The following is an 18939-nucleotide window of genomic DNA, read 5'->3' as shown; positions in this document are numbered from 1 at the left end:
TGACACTAAGCAGGAGCACGACCCTTCCTTCCTCGCCCGGCTCCACCTCTGATATGGTTTATCTGAGCAGAGCCCAATGTAAACGCTGTCAGCACGGGATTAATTCCCAGCAGTTTGGCAGCCGAGGGATGCGAGAGCAGCGCCAAGGGAGGGAAGTGAGCATCGCAGATAGAAAAATCCTCCGGGTGTATTTACAGCCAGGTTTCCTCCTCTCCTGGGTGCTGAGCTGAGGGCAGGAGGGGGATCGGGGGGGCAGCCTGCTGCATCCTCCTTGTCCTACCCTATGGAAGAGCCCTCGTGTTGTCCCCAGGCTGGGAGGAGTGGGGAGAACCAGGATGTGGAGAGGGGATAACTGGGAAATGGAACAGGGATAACTGGGACATGGAGTGGGGATAACTGGGGTATGGAGAGGGGGATTACTGGGGTATAGAGTGGGAGTAAGTGGGATATGGAGTGGGAATGACTGAGACAAGAAGAGGGGGATAAGTGGAACATGGAGCAGCGATAACTGGGATATGGAGTGGGGATATCTAGGATATTGAACAGGGATAACTGGAACATGGAACGGGGATAGCTGGGATGTGGAGCAAGGATAACCAGGACATGGAACATGGATCACTGGAGTGAGATAACTGGGACACGGAGAAAGCCCCTCACACTGCAGCAGCTCTCAGCCCATCTCTGTGCTCCGTTCGGGGAAGATGGGAGTTTCAGCATTCGCCAGGATTTATTAATGTTTATTATGAGTCCTTTTTTTTTTTTTAATAAAAAATTGGTGGTATATTTGCTTTAAGGCAAAGCTTCAGAGGACCACCTGGCAGATGCTGTTTGTGTGTTCAGGCAGCTTTGAGGCTGATCACCCAAACAGACCCTCAAATAAAATAATCATCGGCTCCGCTGCACGGCGGTGCTTCTGTATTCAAGCAGGACAGCACAGGGATTTGATTCAGGGATGTTTTCTAAGCAATAGTGCAAAACCGTTCACCCGGTCTGAGGCACAGAGCAGAGCTGCCAGCACCAGCCAAGGTCGGGCTGTGCAGGAGGAGCCTTGGGAAGGCAGGTAAATAGCAGCAAGCGAGGAGCGCTGCTCCTCAAAGATCAGCCCCTGTGCTGCTGTGCGTGCCTGCTGCAATCCTTCCTCCTCCCTGTGCCATCCCATCACTGCAGGCACCAGGCAGAGCCTCCCTGCACCACCAAGCTATTTCCAGCCTCATCAGAGCCATTTGCAGGGGAAAGAAACCCCCACGGGCAGCACATGGCCCTGTGACAGGCACCAAGGGAGCAGCCCCTGCGCCTTCCCATAGGTTTGTTCTTTGGGAAAGCAATAACAGAGGAGGAAAACCCAAAGGGGAAACTCCCACCAGCCTTTCTGCTGTTGCATTTGATGTCTGATTTCCGAGTGCTTTCCCACCGCAGGCTGATGGAGGAGGAAGCAGCAGTGAAGGGGGTACAGATGGGAGGAACGTGGGGGTGGGCTCTCTGGGGGATGTCAGCTCACTGTGACAACACATCCTGCACGGGCTGGGGGGTGACAGCTGTGCCACCACACTTGGTGCGGGACACAAGTCTGTATGGGATGGACACAAGTGTCAAGCAGCTGCTGGGCGGTGGAAGAGGCCGAGCATCCTCTGCTGCTGCTGCAGGGAACAGCTTCAGTGCCTGCAGCGATTGTGGCCTGGCCTCTGCTGTTCGTGCTGGGAATGGCAGCGCTGCAGGCAGTGAGCTCCAGGCTGTGCGGGTGGCACTGGGCCGTGCTGGTGGTACTGGGCCATGTAGGTGGCAATGGGACAGGTGGATTTCAAACACCTGGGTCGTGCCCAGGAGCTCCACTCCCAGCTGAGAGCTCTCAGATAAGCAGCTGCAAACAGCCTCAGCACATTTCCCGGCCCCAGCATGAGGTGCACAGCAACGTGTCCCCCCTTGCAGCCCTTTGGGGACAATCCAGCCCAGGCACACTGCCTGGCCACAGGTGACTCACAGTGCATAGCACCCAGGCACACTGGTGTAACGCTGTGACATTGCTCCCTTGGGGTTTTTTCGGTCACTTACTTTGCTTCCTTATTGCCTAACGCTCTGCTGAGTTCACAGAGGTGACCCTCATGGCCTCTCCCTTCCTGAGCCTCAGCACAGCCCTCCCGCAGGGAAGGATGCATCCCCTGTCCCAACACAGACATTTTTCCAGCAGTCTTTGAAGACCAAAGTGCAGAAGGGGCTGTGAAGGTGACAACAAGGCAGAGGACAGGTCTTGCTGCTTCCAAAGTCCCCTCTCAGCCACAGGGAGATGTCGGTGCTTGGCACCTTGGCACAGGTCCCTGCTCTCCTCCCTCCTGCCCCAGCTTGCAGCCCATCCCAGGGAGGTTAGTGCCAGGACACCCCCACCTCACCACTCCTCACTGTCACCCCACTGTCACAGGCACCTGGCTCTGCCTTGCTCCACCCACCTCCAACCACAGCTTCCAAGCAGCTGGGTGGAACCCAAAGGTTTTTCCACCCTCATTTCTACCAGGAACAGATTTGCTGGCTGATCTCACCCACGTGAGGGTGCCAAGGGGAGGGCTGGCTTGGAGCCTTGCTTCTGTAGGATGCGACACATGAGAAGCTCTCAGAAAAGGGCAGGGACTCAGTGCTGGGAGGAGGCTGCTGGGGGTGCAGCTCAGCGCTGAGCTGCCGGGACAGGGCTGCAAGGTGTGAAACTAAGTTTATGTTATGGCAAAACCCATTCCCATATAGAAGCCTCGGCAGTGCAGGCATGCCAAAAGCAGACTGCAAATGTCTCAGCACCACAAAGCTTATCAATATGAGTGGGATGAATCTCAGCTTGGAGCTGGTTTCCCGGTGTAAAGGACCACAGAAGCAGATGTTTCCCCATGGAATTCACAGCCATCCCTTTCTGGCCAAGACACCCTGTGCAGCGCATATGATTGGCTCTGCAGCTCCGCACAGCTCCAACCTCAAGAATGTGTCACCCCAAATCCAGCCCAGCCAGCAGGATGTGCCCAGACCTGCAGTGTGTCTGCCCAGCTCCCAGCAGTAGGGCTGGGGATACCCAGGGGAGCACTGGGGGGTCTTGGAGGGACAGGAAGCAGGCAGCCCCAGTGTGGCAGCTGTGGTAGGGAAGGTGTTCAGCTTCACAGCTGGTTGTGAGCAGTGGGTGCCCTCTGTCTGCACAGCAGCCATGCCTGGGAATGCCCTGTGTTGAATTTGGCCCTGAATTGCACCACACAGCACACGGCTCTGGTGCTCCCTGGAGAGGCTTTTAGTGCTTAAAATCCAAACCTTCCACAGTGGGCTTACAGTGCTTGGTTCCACTGTCGCAGGGACTCGGAACTTGTGAGCACCAGCAGCAACTGGGGAGGGGAGAGGGGAGGGCTCCGCGAGTAGCCAGCAGGGAGCACTCACGTACAGCACTGGGAGCAGCCACATGCAGCACCAGGAGCATCCATGGATGGCACTGGGAGCACTCGTGCGGCACTGGGAGCACCCATATATGGCACGGGGAAGACCCATGTATGGTACAGGGAGCACCCAAGTATAGCACTGGGCGCACACATACGTGGCACCGGGAGCACCAATAACTGTCACTAGGAGCACCCTAGGAGCACCCATACATGGCACTGGAAGCACCCATGTATGGCACTGGGGGCACCCACGTGATGGTACGAGCAGCACCCTGCTACGACAGCAGCACCCAATGAATGTCACTGGCAGCACCCACACACGGCACCGGCAGCACCCACGTGCAGCACCAGGCGGGGCGCTCTAGGGGGCGGGCCCTAAGCGGACCACGCCCCCCTCCCAGGCCACGCCCACGAAACACCCCGCCCCCTCGCCGAAGCCCCGCCCCCACGTAGGCCCCGCCCCGTCCCGCCCGGCCCAGGTGGAGGCGGCGGCGCCGGTAGCGGCGGTGGGAGCGGGGTGTGGATGCGGCGAGGTGAGCGCGTCGTGTTGCCGGGCCGGGCGGAGGGCTGCTGCGTTCGCCGCTTTGCTTTACTTTGTCCCCCTTTCCCCGCTTTGTCTCCGGCCGCTTTTTTTTCCCCCGCTCCGCGTGGCCGAACGATCCCGAAGCGTTCCCGTCGGAGGGTCCCGCAGTGCCCCGGAGCGCCGCGTGCCGGGTTCGGTGCTGCGGGGCACCCGGCGCTGTTACCGCGATCCGGGTTCAGCCGCACCCGGAGACCTCAGAGGGCGCTTTGTGGCCTCCGGTCCCGGCGGGAGGAGGAAGTCCCGGCCCCGCGGCGTCACCGTCCCGCTCGGGCACCGCCGGGGATTCCCGCTGAGCTCCGGGGGGCGGGGAATTCGGGGTCCTCGGGGTCTTCTGGAACGCTCTGTGGGACCCCCGGCCACGTGTGCTGTGCGATCCTACGGGGACGCTTTGCTCCTCCGAACCGCAAACGCTCTGCGGCCCTTTGGGTTCCTTTGTCGCAAGTGTTTTGGGGTCCTTTGGGTCCCTTTGCCATTGGCACTTTGGGAACCCTTTTGGCGCGGATGCTTGGGGATGCTTTACAAACCTTGGCCACAAATATTTTGGGGACCCCTTGACTGGGGACCCCTTGACTGGGGACCACTTGACTGGAGACCCCTTGACTGGGGACCCTTTTGGCCATGAATGCTTAGAGGGCCATTGGGACCTTTCTGCTTTGTTGTTTTTGGGGTCCCTTTGCCACAAATGCTTTGGGACCCTCAGCGCTGCTGCTGTGCTCCTGCAGAGCAGAGCAGAGGTGGCTGCAGTGGGAGCTGCACCCAGGGGTGCTGGAGCTGTGGGGTGGATGAGGGTTAAAACCACAGCATGGGTTGAGGGGTGATGGCAAAATAGCTGTGTTGTGTTGAGCACAGGGCTGTGAGGGCATGGCTTTCAGGCACACATGCAAGCAGGGAGCTGGGGAACGATGGGTGTGTGTGCTGTGGGGCCAGGTCCTAAATCCCATAGGGGTATGGGGCTGAAGCTCCTGGGGGTAGGCTGGAGGAGTGGGGGAATTCACGTTGAATTGGGTCGCATTGTTTGGCTGCAGCACGTGGCTGTCCTCTGTCTGAGGGCTGCTGGTTGGTTTTGCTGTTTTTTTTTTTTACCTTTGATGTCACTCCTGTTTAACTTGGTGTAAACTCAAGGAAGCCTCGCTTGCGTCCTTCCTTGGGAAACAGCCCTGGAGGCCTTCGGCTCCACATCCATTCTGAGGGCTGAAGGAGGAGGTGGGGAGCAGCGAGCGGACCTCACTTTGCTCAGCAAAAACCCTCAGAACTTCTCTCATGCAAACAGAGCTGGAGCCAACCCCACCTGGATGTCCCTGCAGCCCCGTTCTTCCTTTGTGTTCTCTGGGGGGGGCTTTGTGCCACAGGGGGTTTGCACAATGTGAGTAAATTATTGAAGGCTGAGACCACATTACTTCTCTTAAATCCATACAGCCCACGTCAACTCGTTGCTTTGGAAAAGCTTTTGTCCAGTGGTCGTTGGGCTTGGGGATGTCAGCAAAGTGGTGTTGAAAGCCAGGCTTTAGGGTCATTGGGAATCTTTTGGTGTTTGGGGTCACAATCTTTTCCCCAGCCTTTGAGTAGTGCTGAGAGCTGTGCTTTTTCTTGCAAGCATCATGCAAAGCCTTGCCGTTCTCACTCTAGCTCCTTCCAGTACCTAAAGGGAGCCTGTAAACAGGAGAGGAGCCAACTCTTTGAAAGGTAAATAATGGCAGGACAAGGGGAAATGGTTTGAAGTTGAAGGAAGGAAGACTTAGGTTGGATGTCAGGAGGAAGTTCTTTACTATGAGAGTGGTGAGGTGCTGGAACAGCTGCCCAGAGAGGCTGTGATGCCCCGTCCATCCCTGGAGGTGTTCAAGGCCAGGTTGGATGGGGCCCTGGGCAGCCTGGGCTGGTATTAAATGGGGAGGTTGGTGGCCCTGCATGCAGTAGGGGAGGTTGGAGATTTGTGATCCTTGAGGTCCCTTCCAACCCAAGCCATTCTATGATTCTATTTCTCACATAATTGCACTGCAGCAGGGCTGTGGGCTCAACCTTAGTGTGGGGGGCCCCAACACCTCCCCTGCTGCCTGCCCACACCTTGCTGCCCTCACTTTGCTCTGCAATTTCCATGTCTGTGAGCGGGCAGCTCATTTTAAGACGTTGCCTCATGTTTCCCCACCTGCAAAATGCCACATCCGTGGGGCAGGCATGGGTGCAAGGCCACATGCTGAGCATGGGGCTGCACTGATGTGTGCATGGGGAGAGTGGGCCAAGCGAGGCTCAGCTCCATCCGTGACCCCATCACGGGGGCTGCCCTGTGTACCAAGGGACAGCAGGTTGGCTGGGAGCTGTGAGTTTCCCCATAGATGGTGCCATCACGTCCCCAGTGCTGAGCAGCTCGGGGCAGGGCTGTGTCCATGCATTCATGCTGCCCAGCTCCAAGGTGCCGCCGTGCGTCATGCAGCAGCTTGTGCTGGGGATTTGGCTGGGTTATCCCTGTAATTCGCTGGCTGTGGGAATGCTGGAGCTGGGGGGAGGGTTGGGAGTGAGCGTGCTGCAGGTGGGGGCCCTGTGGGTGCAGCCTGTGTGCCAGCAAGGAGCTGGGAGATGGGAATGAATGGCAAAGCATCCCTGGGGAGGGAGGGATGGGTAAGTGAATGCTGGGACCACACCAGCTTGAGGAGGAGGAAGGCAACGGCTCTTGGCACCCGAGAGGCTGCAGAGTGTGCTCCTGGCACGCTGCTATGATGTGCAGGAGGGGTGCTGGGCCTGGGAAGGGCTTGGCAGCTCACAGCAGGTAGTGGGGCTGGGATGGGGGCACAGCATCGTGTGGTGTTGCTGTGTTTGGGTGCTGTGTGCTCTCTGCTTGTGCTGCGTTGAATGGGATGTGTGGGACAGAGTAGACAGCTCCCAGCTGGGCTTTCCTGTGGGGAATGCAGGTCTTGCACTGGGGAGGAGTGGGATAAACCTTCCTGGATGGAATTTGGGACAGATGATGAGGCTGCAGAACTGGCTGATGCTTTGGAGGAGGGGTGGGTGTGCGTGCAGTGGTGGGACAGTGACACAAGCCTGGGGGTGGCTGTGTGCAGATAAGCACTCTGCTCCAGGAGATACAAGCCTGGGGCCAAGCAGCTCTCCTCACTGTTTGGCCGTGGTGAGGGCTGCACTGAATGCCCACAGTTCTCTCATGATTGGGTGGGTGGAACTTCTGCACAGGACTGAGCATCACCTCCTGCTGCCGCGTCCCATGGCGATGCTCTGAGCTCAGGAGAAATCCCCAGCAAACACAGGGACCCCAGCAGGACGTTTCTCCCGGGAGCAGAGTGCTGAGGGAGTTTGCAGATCCTGGCCGCGTGCTCTTTCCAAGAGCAGCTCTCAAAGCAGCAGCATTTTGCAGATGTGGAGGAATGAGCGTCTGCCCTTTGCCCTCCCACACAAAGAATTTTGCATCTGGGGAAGTGAGAGCGAGCTGGGGGACAGCCCTGATATTCCCTGCTCTGCAGAGCCATACCCTGCACAGGGGGACCCAGAGCTCAACCAGGAATTGGGGAAGCTCTGAAGAATTGTGTTTGAGCCAGGTTAATGAAGCCCAGCAGCTTGGGGAATCTGTGCTGCACGTGGTGTTGGGGTGCGTGTACGGCAAGGACGTGGGGCTGCAGATGGGATCACAAAGAGCAGAGCCTTTTTGCAATGGGTTGGGGGGTGTTTGGGTATCAACTCCTTGGGCAGAGGGGGACGTGCTGGGAATGAATGTGCCTTGGGAAGTGGGCTGGGAAGATCCCCATCCAGCTATTGTGGGCGAGTCCTTCCCTTTCCATGCAGATAGTGGCTCAGGAAACCCGGAGAAACACGGCTCCTGGAAGCACTGCTGTGGGGAGGAGGTGGTCCTGACGGGGGATCTGTGCTCTTGTAGGGTTGTGCCACGGGGAGGTGCCCCAATGCACAGCCATGCTGCCCATCTGCCCTCCCCTCCTCACCCAATGCCCGAGCTGCGTGCAGATGGGAGAGGGGAGGAGGAAAGCTGGCTCAGCGTTATCACAGCCACCAGCACACTCCGTGGGTTGGTGCCTCTATCTCGGCCGCGTGGTTTTGCTTCCTTCCAGGGTGTGCCGAGTGCCTGAAACTCATCCGGGATGAACAAACCACGCGGCAGTTGCCCAACGTCCTGCTTGCTGTGGGAATAGGCAGAAGGAAAGTGAGGAGAGTTTCCCAATTGCGCACCCAGGGAACTTGTCAGGCTCCTGCCTGGCCCGGCTGCTCTCGGTAAGGTTTTAGCTTTGGGTTTTAGGTTTGGGCTGACACGCCTGGGGAGTCCATGGAGGTGCTGGGCAGATTGAAGAGGTTTGCTTGGCAAGGCGAAGGCAGCTCTTTATCTCAGTGCAACCGAGGCTCCAGTGCTGATGGGCAGCTTCAGTGTGCTCCTGAATCATTGATGGGCATGCTGGTGTTGTGGTGCTCTGTTAATGGAACGGCTCTTTGCAGGGCTGCCTCAGAGGGGTGTCAGCAGTGTCTTGTATGGGGGCTCTGTGGGTTGGTGCGTGGTACTGCTGCCAGTCCCTTTGCTCTGGTTCCTTGCTCAGAGCATCCTGGCATCGCCCTGTGCTGATGCCATGTGTGAGCTGCGTCACTTTTTCCACCACTTTCCTCTCTGGGTGTGTTTCCTTGGGTCAGCATCTCTCGTGGCTCAGCCCAGAGCCCCAGCCCTTGCCTGGGTGAAGGCAAAATTCTCCTGCCTGGCCCCCATGGGGACACATGGGTGACCCTGAGGTGAGCAAGACTGGGCCCCACAGCGCTGACAAACCCCTCTGTGCCGTGCTTTGGAGGGTGAAGGGCTGTGCTGGCTGTGGCTGCAGCTCCTTGCAGCTTGTTTCGGGCTCAGGCTGCCTGTTCTCACGCTGAGCACACTGAGTGAGAGCTGTGCCAGCACTTGAAGGGCTGCATGCCAGTGCCAAGAGTGTAGGGTAACGGATAAATGCATTCCCAGCCCCATCCCAGAGGCTTTTTGCTGGCGTGGGGTGAAACTTCCCACACCTCGTGGGATGGATGCTGCCCAGCCCTGTGCCTGGATAACCCAGGGGACTTAGCTGGCAGGGGCTGCTCCCCTCTTCCTGCTCTCTGGATGCCAAGCATTGCTTTAATTCAAGGAGCCGTGAAAAGTGCTCTGGCCACATGATCTGGCCTGCAGGTGCCGGATGGGGTACAGCTGCCCAACTGCTGCTCCCACGCTGCGTGGGAGGCACTCAGTGGTTGGGTGCATTGCAAATGTGCTTCCCCGGAGAGCATTAAGGTTCTCACCTGGAGCTGTGTGGGAGCCTGATGGAGCAATTAGTGATGGGATCAGGGGCACAAACAGCACCGCTCCTTTCGCATCACCAAACAGCAGCATTGGTTCCAAGTTCTCCTCCAGTTTCCGCTGTGTGCTGCTTGCTGTGCTGAGTGCATCCGTGGCAGGGGCAGCATGAGGGATGCTGGTGGTCATAGCAGCACCCACAGCTGCGTGTCCCTGTGCCCAGCATATCCCTGCCCCCATCTCCTCAGGCTCCCCGGAGCCAGTCCTGCCTGCAGCTGGCACCTCTGCCTCATTGCTGGCTACCCTGGGAGGAAAACAAACAGCATCTGCAGTTCCCCAGTGAGATGGAAAGTTTCACTTGCTGGGGCCGGACGGCCTGGCTGGCGCCTTCCCAGCTCAGCAGTCATCAAATACCTCTGCACAGCACTTGTGTTTCTTTCCTGCTCTTTTTCTCACTCTGTTGAGAGCTTTGGGTGAAAAAATTCCCCTTCAGCCCTGTGTTGTCTCAGCCAAGGTGCCAGGTGCAGTGGCTTTCCCTCACCCTGTGCCAGTGACCGCAGCACGATCCCCCATGTCCTGTGGCTGCCCAGAGCCATGCAGCGGTGTGGCTTTGTGGCTTTGTCCCAGCATCCTGCCCTGATGTTTTTGGATGGCTCTGCCCTTACCCTGGTGCTTCTGCTTCCTTTCACAGCCCTGTCCCCAAAGCTTCTCCCAGGAAGGTTTCTGCAGGCTGGACCTGATCTCTCACCCCTGCTTTTCTCTTGCAGCACCAGTCCCACCAGGCAGAGCAAGAGAACCTCAGCCATGCCCTGGGACTCCCATGCGTGAAGGACAGAGGAGAAGGGAGAAGGAGTCCATTGAGACGCACTGCGTGGGATCCCTGCCACGCTTATGAGGTAGGAGCATCCCGGATAGGCTGAGATGGGGGCTTCAAACATCTGATTCTAATCACATTTGTGGCAGTGGTGCCTCTCTTCTTCCCATCCAGATTCTCTCTATCAGTTACCCTCTGCAGCCTCGTTGAGGCTGGTGGAGAGTGGGGTTAACTGGGGAAAGGGAGCCCTCTAAGCCCTCTGCCCTTTTCTATGGGACAGCAGTGCTGGGTTTAAGCCCTGCATGTTTGGGCTGCAGCACGGGGCTGTGCTGGGTAGTGGCTGCCCTCTAGTGCCAGCGTCCTCAAGGAGCTCATCCCATGGGACACTGAGCTCCTAAGGCCAGTGGTGGGGAGGAGCAGCCCAAAGGGATCAGAGCGGGGTGCAGGTGTACTCCAGGGTGCCTTGCCATTGATCCTGCTGTCTCATGGCTGCCCCTCAGCAGGACTCTGGCATCTGTTGGACACACCAAGCAGGATGGGGGAATGCCTGTCAGCAGCGAGCCCTGGGCAGGTGCCCTTGGTGCACATGGATGGTGAGAGGCCAAGGGGCTGAGCATCCATCCCAGCAGGAGCCCACAGTCCCTAATAGGATTTAAGACTGCTCCCTTGTGCTCAGATGGAATTACTTTTCCCTGTTGACTCGTGAGGCTCTGCCTGGTGTTGCAGAGCTGCAGGGGGACTCTCAGGAAGGGGTTGCCCAAAGATTTTGCTCCTGGCTGTTAAGCCCCCGCTCTGTGCGCTGGGAAGATTTCTGTGTGCTCTGCCTTGTCCTGCTGGCCAAGAGCCCAACATGTGCGTGAGGGGAACGCTTTGCATGCCCAGTCCTGTGGGTACTGTGCTGATGCTATGGCCAGGAGGTGTTGGGGACGCAGCCTTGGGGCTGTCCTCTTGTCTGGGATGCCTCAGTGCTGCCCTGCGGGGTCTCCCAGGTAGCTGTAAGCCATCAGAAGAGAGCGATGCACATCCCTCCCAGTGAGGGGGGGAAGTGCTTGCACCATTTCCCTTCCCTCTGGGGTTCCCCTCAGGCAGAGCCCCATTAACATTAATGCTCCTGCTGCCATTTCCGCACCGATGCACTTACCCTGCAGAGAACAGGAGGAAGGGATGCAGCAATAGGGCTGTGGCTGCCTTCCCCCACTCACTCCCTGCTCCCCCCCACAGCCTGCCACCCACTCAAGATGGCATCCAGCAACAAGAATGGGAGCAGCCGCTCCAGCAGCAGCCGCCTGCAGAGCAAGAAGCCCCCCAACCTCTCCATCGTGATCCCCCCGCCCCGGGAGGCAGAGGAGGACGGCACCCACAAGGAGGTGAGCTCTGGGAGGCACCTCTCCGTCCCACGTGGGTTTTGGTTATCGTTATCCTCTGTGCTCTGTAACCCTGTGCTCTGCCTCCCAGCCCTCCAAGGTGCCCATCTATCGGAAGAGCAAGAGCCTGCAGGAGCCACGCTCAAAGGGATGTGAGAACTCGGAGCGGCGGCCGGGCTTCCGCCGACAGACATCTCTGTCCCAGAGCATCCGCAAGTGAGGGCTTGGGGGGGTGTCCATGGCAGGGATGTGGGCACCAGCCCAAGGGAAAGCCTCGATGGGTGCCACACAGCTCAGCTGTTGGATGAGCACGTGGTAGAATTGGCTGTGAAAACGTCTTGGTGCTGTAGGAGCAAATGCCTCGAGTTGTGTGCATCCTGATACAGGGTATCTCGGCTTAATGGAGCAGCAACCCGTCTGCCCCGACCCACAGATCTGTCAGCACCGTGCTGAGCCACCGAGCTCCAATCCCCAGCTGGAGGGAGGGCAGGGTGGGACGGTGACAGCGGGGGGCTGAGCGGCTGCTGGAGTGCATCCATCACACACCCAGGGGCACGGCGGAATGGTTCGGCGTCAGCGGCGACTGGGAGGGGAAGCGGCAGCACTGGCAGCGCCGCAGCTTGCAGCACTGCAGCATGAGATACGGCAAACTGAAGGCTGCCTATCGCGACATGGAGCTGCCCAGCCAGGAGGTGCCCTCCTTCCAAGGCACCGAGTCACCCAAACCGGCCAAGATGCCCAAGGTACAGCTCGGAGCACGGGGACAGCCTGCCAACCCTTCCCCATCACCAACACACCTCTCCCTCTTCCAGATCGTGGACCCTCTGGCCAGGGGCCGTCCCTTCCGCCACCCCGATGACACCGACCGTCCCCATACGCCCCACCACGTCCTGCCCCCCCACACCCCTGGTGTCACGTCGCTGGCATCCCTGGGCAGTGCCCGCTCTGCTTACAGCCGCCTGCCACGCCGCAAGAGGCTCTCTGTGGCACACATGAGCTTCAGGGCGGCCGCCGCGCTGCTCCGTGTGAGTGTTGGGGAAAGGGATCGTCCTCTTGGTTCACTTCTCAGCCCTCTGTTGTCTTCGTTTCTTGGCTTTTTGCTTTGCACAAAGACGGTTGTTGCACTCTGCTGCGTGTTGGGAGGGGGAGGTGGTGGGTTTTAACCTTAAAAAGAGAAGTTCTGGTGGAAAGTGGATCAGAAAGTGGAACTGTCTCACATGCCGTCCCTCGAAAATAGCAGCCTTTGTGTCCAGCCAGCAACCTTTTGCTGCAGGGGAAGTTTCTCTGGCACTTTCTGTCACCTGGGGAGTCCCCTGCAAGCCTTGGAGATGGGTCTCCAAGGAGATGTGGGGCAGAGACCTAAAATGAGATTTAGAATTGTGCCACCTGTCACAGCCATGGCCCAGCACTGACGGCTCTCCAGAGCAACAGGCAGCTGTGTGACCTCCACACGGGGCCGTGGTTGGCATTTAATGTTTGCCACCACTTGCTGGACTTTGGGGGTGGCTATGACAAAGCCCCCCTACTTTCTGCAGCGCTGAGGCTTTGTGTTCCTTACCCTCGTTTGCTTCCCCTGCCATAGGGCCGCTCTGTCTTGGAGCCTCTGACTGAGAAGCAGAGGAGCACCAAGAGGAGCTTCATGTACCCCAGCTTCATGGATGAGGACGTGGTGGATACTGCTGACACTCTGGACTCCTCCTTCTTCAGTAAGGCAAGCACTGTTCCACCCCTACTGCTGGAGCTGGGGGGTCCCAGTGCCCCACGTGGGGCTGAGCAGCGTTCTGACTGAGACAATGACTCACTGGGCAGCCCTGTTTGTCCCACCTCCTTTGCTCTTAGCATGGTCCAGGGTTGGTCTCTTACCCAAATGGGGTTTGGGCTGTATTTGGAGCTGCGTGTGCCAAGGGCCCCTGGTGTCTGTGCTTTAGCCCCACTCCAAGAGCAAGGGCATCAGTGGGTGTTGTGTCCAGCACTGCAGGGACTCAGTGATAATCGTTGGTGATGGGATCATGGGCGCTTCACATGGGCTGTAGTGTGTGGTCATTGGGATCACGTTGTGGTCCCCCTCCCTTCCGTGCTCCTTCCAGATGGACACGCACGACGAGACCTATTCCATGCCAGATGACGTCTTCGAGTCACCACCACTCTCAGCCACGTATTTACGCATGCACTCGGTGGGGGAGGATGTCAGGGCATCCCCAGAGGTGGAGCAGACTGCACTGTGAGTGCCAACCCCGAGCCCCCTGCCCTGACCTCCCCCCAGCCAATACCACGTCCACCCGTCCCTGCTGTAGGGCGCTGGGCGCATCCAGCATGCTGCTACAAGGACGAAGCCAAGAAATTTCCCCAGCCCCCGTTCCAGGGTCTCGGGATGAGTGGGGCAGCCCCCGGGCTGTTACCTCGCTGATGGCTTTCTCTCCCTGCAGACGTGAGGGTGCCCGTCTCGCTGCTGCCTCAGCTGGCCCGGCCCCCCAGAGGGGCAGACGCATCGCTTCCAAAGTGAAGCATTTCGCCTTCGACCGCAAGAAACGCTACTATGGACTGGGGGTGGTGGGGCAGTGTCTGAACAGGACGTACCGCCGCAGCCTCAGCAGCATCGTGCAGTCACAGCTGGAGATCACCGACAGCCACCGGTGAGCGCACAGCTTGCAGCCCGCCCGGGTCAGCCCCGCTCCTTGGGGCTCCCCAGGTGCAATTTGGATTTGCGTCCTTATTGGAGTGGGCTTCAGGGCTGCTCTCCCCAGGTTCCTACAGCATCCTTGTGCCAACAAGGGGCCGTGACCCTGTTCCCTTTGCTCCCCAGGCCGTATTTCACCTACTGGATCACCTTTGTCCACATCATCATCACCTTGCTGGTCATTGGCACGTATGGTATCGCTCCCATTGGCTTCACCCAGCACGTGACGACAGAGTTAGTAAGTTTAAGAGCTCCCAGCCAGGCCTGTATCCTCCTGGGTGCCTGACTCCTGAATGTCGTCCTCAAGTGCATAGTGGGGGTAATCCTGTTGGGGTGAGAGATGCAGCCCCAAAAGGGTCAAAGGGCTCAGCCCCTGCAGGTGGTTGGAGGAGATGTGGCACTATGGGGCTGTGCCCCCCCCAACTGGCTGTGTGACCCTGGTCTCATTCTGCAGGTGCTGAGGAACAAAGGTGTGTATGAAAGTGTCAAGTACATCCAGCAGGAGAACTTCTGGATCGGGCCCAGCTCGGTAAGTGATTTGCCAGCCTGAGGTGGGGCTCAAGGGGTGCTCCCTTCTCCTCTCCCCTAGCTACATGGCAGTAATCCTAGTCCTAACCTGCTGTCCTGCTCTTTGGTTCCCTCTATGAGCTCCTCCTGCCTGCTCCCAGGGCTCTGCAGCATTCCCCAGAACCAAAGCATCACAGTGGATGCTTGGGAGAGAGCCTGTCCCCTGCCCGCCGTCCATCCATTTGGGTGGGATCTCACCAGTAGGGCAGCAGTTGGGAAGGGAGGTGGAGATGGCACGCGACCTGGAGCATCCCTCAGAGCACTCCCTCCTTTCAGATCGACCTGATCCATCTAGGAGCCAAATTCTCACCCTGCATCCGAAAGGACCGCCAGGTGGAGCGGCTCATCCAGCGCGAACGGGACCGGGAGCGGAACTCTGGCTGCTGCGTCCAGAATGACAAATCGGGCTGCATCCAAACACTGCCGCAGGACTGCTCGGTGCGGGCACGGCTGGGGCATGGGATGCACGTGGAGCAGAGCAGTTCCTGCATGCCCACGCTCTGAGCATCTCCATCCCTGCAGGAAACGCTGGCAACGTTCATCAAGTGGCCCAACAACAACACGCCGACCATGGGCTCCGGTGAGAAGCGCACGTCGGGGGCTGTGTGTCACCAGGACCCCAGGTGGGTTGTGTGGGGCTGGGTTTGCAGGTTGAATGCCTGGAATCGGTTTGGCCGAGGGGTTGGTGGCTCTTCTGTGCCATGGGGTGGTGATGAGGAAGAGAGAATTGGTGGGGAAGTGGAGGTGAGGTCTGTTCTAAGTGTGATGGGCGGGCCAGAAAGCCACCTGAAGAGCATTGCTGTCCTGAGCTTGTTCCTGCCTGCCCCGATCCCTGGGCTGAGATAAGCAGGGACACGTGACATCTTAAGGGGACACTCAGTGAAGTTACATGATGGGTGATCTGGCTGCAGTGCATTTCACTGTAGGATATTGAGCATGCAAGGATCTCCCTGAGTCTGGGAACCTTAGAGGGGTGGCTGCAGGTCCCCTGTCTTGTGCCTGGCCTCAGACTGATGGCAGGGTTGTGCTTGGGGAGAGGAGACTCTCAGTGACCCCCGCATCCTCTCCTGTCACCAGGACGTGTGAAGAGCCGGCCTCAAATCCCCCCCATGTGTGGCCAGATGACATCACCAGGTGGCCGGTAAGAGCCCTTAGTGAGGTGCCCACCATCCACACCAACGCAGCCTCTGTGGGAAGTGGACAGCCTCAAGCACGGTGTGGGGCTGTAGTGGGCTCTTAGCAGCCCTCCTACTGCAGCTCCTTTCCCTTCTCATAGATCTGCACCTACGAGACCAAAACCAACCACACAGGCCTCCCTCACATGGACTGCCAGATCAAGGGCAGGCCGTGCTGCATCGGCACCAAGGGCAGGTGAGATACAGCCAGAGGGCACCGAGCCTGGGGCAGGTTGGGCAGTGTTCTGTGTGCTCTTCTGGTGCTCCTCAGCACCCCCCCATCGGTGTCCTGAGTTGTGCCAGGGATAGAGGGAGGCCCTGGGGTTGAGGGTGGGAAACGCAGTGACAGGACCCTGCACTGGGGGTGCTTGGAGCAGGGGGTGCACCCTGCCCCAGGTGAGCCCACTGCCTGCCTTCTGCCCAGCTGTGAGATCACAACACGGGAGTACTGCGAGTTCATGCATGGCTACTTCCACGAGGAGGCAACTCTCTGCTCACAGGTGAGGGGCTGTGGGGGGAGTGCAGGGGGCTTGGGGTGAGCAGCCTGGCTGGGCATCACTGTGCTGGCACCGGCAGGATGGGCTGCCACCCCATCGCCTCCCACCCACGTCTGCCTTGCCAGGTGCATTGCCTGGATGAAGTCTGTGGCCTCCTGCCCTTCCTCAACCCGGAGGTCCCCGACCAGATCTACCGCCTGTGGCTGTCCCTGTTCCTGCATGCAGGGTGAGTAGCAGGCTGTGGGCACTGGGGGTGGCTTGGGATGGTAGCATCCTTTGGGACAGCCTGCCTGTGGTCCCTAATGGGTTGGGAGGGGAGATGGGCGAGCACTCTCAAGCTATAGCAATGCATGCCATCAGTGGGAGACAGCTTTGTGAGTTGTCTCATGTCTGTGAGCAGTGGGTGGGAGCACTGGGCAGGGGCTGTGGTAGGGCAGGAGTCTAACACTGATCCTCCACCTCCAGCATCATCCACTGCCTGGTGTCAGTGACCTTCCAGATGACGGTGCTGCGGGATCTGGAGAAGCTGGCGGGCTGGCTCCGCATCTCCATCATCTTCATCCTCAGTGGCATCACAGGCAATCTGGCCAGTGCCATCTTCCTACCGTACCGGGCGGAGGTGAGGGCAGCTTGTGGAGCTGGGGGGGATCTCCCCCATAACTCTGCTTCCCCCCCCCCAAGATGAGCTCTGGGCTGGGCACTGAGCAAATGTTCTTGTGTGCATAGAGCATCACCACCCTGAGCTTCATGGGGAGGGGGCTGCAGAGCCTAGGACAGAGGTCTCACCCCTTGGCAGGTTGTGCCATGTGTGGGGAGGGGGTCTCTGCCCCATGTGCGGGGCTCACGTGGGCTGTGTGCCCCACGTGTTGGTGTGTGCGGGCTGGCAGATGGCTAATCTGCTGGCAGCAGAGCTGGCAGGCTTTAGAGGGGATCACGTCGAGTGCCTTAATCCCCCTGCTGTGTGGGGTGGTGTGGGAGATACCCGACGCCTGGCTCTGCCAAAACAGCACCGGCGCTCCCATGGCAAATGTGTCCTGTGAGGGGAGAGACCCTGGGGACGTGGGGACACGGATGGGAGATGTAAGTGGGGTCTGACCTCTTGCAGGTGGGCCCTGCTGGGTCTCAGTTTGGTTTGCTGGCTTGCCTCTTTGTGGAGCTCTTCCAGAGCTGGCAAGCGCTGGAGAAGCCATGGAAAGCCTTGCTCAACCTCTCTGGCATCGTCCTCTTCCTCTTCGTCTGCGGCCTCCTGCCCTGGATCGACAACATTGCCCACCTCTTTGGCTTCCTCAGCGGCCTGCTGCTCTCCTTTGCCTTCCTGCCCTACATCACCTTCGGCACGATGGACAAGTACCGCAAGCGGGCCATGATCATCGTGTCCCTGCTGGTCTTCCTGGGCCTCTTCACCTCGCTGTTCATCTGGCTGTATGTCTACCCCATCAACTGGCGCTGGATCGAGTACCTCACCTGCCTGCCCTTCACCAGCAAGTTCTGCGAGAAGTACGAGCTGGAGCAGGTCCTGCACTGACCCACGGAGGGGCTGTGGAGCTGGGACCGGCCTGCTCAGGGCCTCCAGGCCCTCCTAACCCCAGGACAGCTTGTGGGGTGAGGCAGCAGCCGGGCCCAGCAGTGCCAATCCTACTGTGAACACAACCCCCCTTTTTGCAGGGGCGCTTTTGTACCTATGGCTCTTGGTCGTGTCCATCACCTCGGGGCTTACAGGGGCTCTGTGGCCACGCTCTGGTTCATCCCTTTCTCCAACCTGTCCCAGTGGGATGGGGTCCTCCAGCACTTCTCAGCCCTGGGATTTTTAATTTTGGGAGGCTGGAGGTGTTTTCCTGAATGGGCTGTGGGGGGACCCTGGTGGTTTCCACAGTGGAGGACTCTGGAGGTTTGGTTTTTTTTCCTCTTGGTTTGTTTGTTTTTTTTTTTTGTTTTTTTTTTTGCAGCTCTGACACTCAGAGCTAAGGATTGAAGATATTTTTCAGCCCCCTGTTTGCTCCCCAGGCGCTCAGGAGCAAAGCTGTGCTCCTCATGGTGGGCTCCTCGCTGGGTGGGATGGGGGTGGTGCTTTTTCCCCTCATCTCAGCGAGGTTCCCCCTGTAAGTGGAGCACTGTGCTGGTATGTAAGCATAGAAGAAAGCACTCCAGTGATTTTGCTCGGCTCCTATTGGATCACCAGGGTGAGGCAGGGCTTGGCTCCTCAGGACCCCCTCCTTGCTGCTGCTCTGGACCTACGGTGTCACCTCTTGTCCTTCGGGGTGTAAGGTGACATCCAGTGCTGTGTGTGACAGCGCTGTTCACAGGAGCAGCACAAGTCCCTCATCAAAACGATCCAGGTGCTGGGGTTTCAGCCCCATGTGTGCCCCCCCTGCTCTGCCGCAGGCCGGCTGCAGCCCCATTCCTTGCTCCTCCGGTGCTGCTCCAGCCAAAGATTGGCACCTCACCTCGTTGTCTTTTTTTTTTTGATACTTTTTTTTTTTTTTTTTAAAGAAAAAGCTGTGGAATTTTTTTGACCCTGAATAAATTTCTACCTGTATTTAACGAGATCCACGAGGCCTCGATTCCCTCTGTGCTTTTGGTGGGGGGTTTGGCAGCAGTCAGTAGGGCTGT

The 18939-nt window shown here is 58.6% G+C and overlaps 1 protein-coding gene across 1 annotated transcript; it reads left to right on the top strand.

The window, feature by feature from the left end:
- The first annotated feature begins 6602 nt into the window (after positions 1-6602).
- RHBDF2 (rhomboid 5 homolog 2) lies at positions 6603-17955 on the top strand. Its single transcript, XM_042883952.1, has 19 exons — positions 6603-8208; positions 10003-10131; positions 11271-11416; positions 11505-11629; positions 11964-12156; positions 12226-12438; positions 12996-13124; positions 13501-13634; positions 13840-14046; positions 14217-14328; positions 14545-14619; positions 14934-15095; positions 15180-15280; positions 15735-15798; positions 15934-16028; positions 16257-16332; positions 16455-16555; positions 16795-16948; positions 17435-17955. Exons 3-19 carry the CDS (start codon positions 11288-11290, stop codon positions 17852-17854), a joined length of 2490 nt encoding a protein of 829 aa, XP_042739886.1. The 5' UTR covers positions 6603-8208; positions 10003-10131; positions 11271-11287; the 3' UTR covers positions 17855-17955.
- The last annotated feature ends 984 nt before the right edge of the window (positions 17956-18939 follow it).

This window comes from Lagopus leucura, unplaced genomic scaffold (genome assembly GCF_019238085.1).
Source record: "Lagopus leucura isolate 7727_CA_CO unplaced genomic scaffold, USGS_WTPT01 Super-Scaffold_100040, whole genome shotgun sequence".
NCBI lineage: Eukaryota > Metazoa > Chordata > Aves > Galliformes > Phasianidae > Lagopus > Lagopus leucura.
This window is presented reverse-complemented; position numbering and strand designations above follow the sequence as displayed.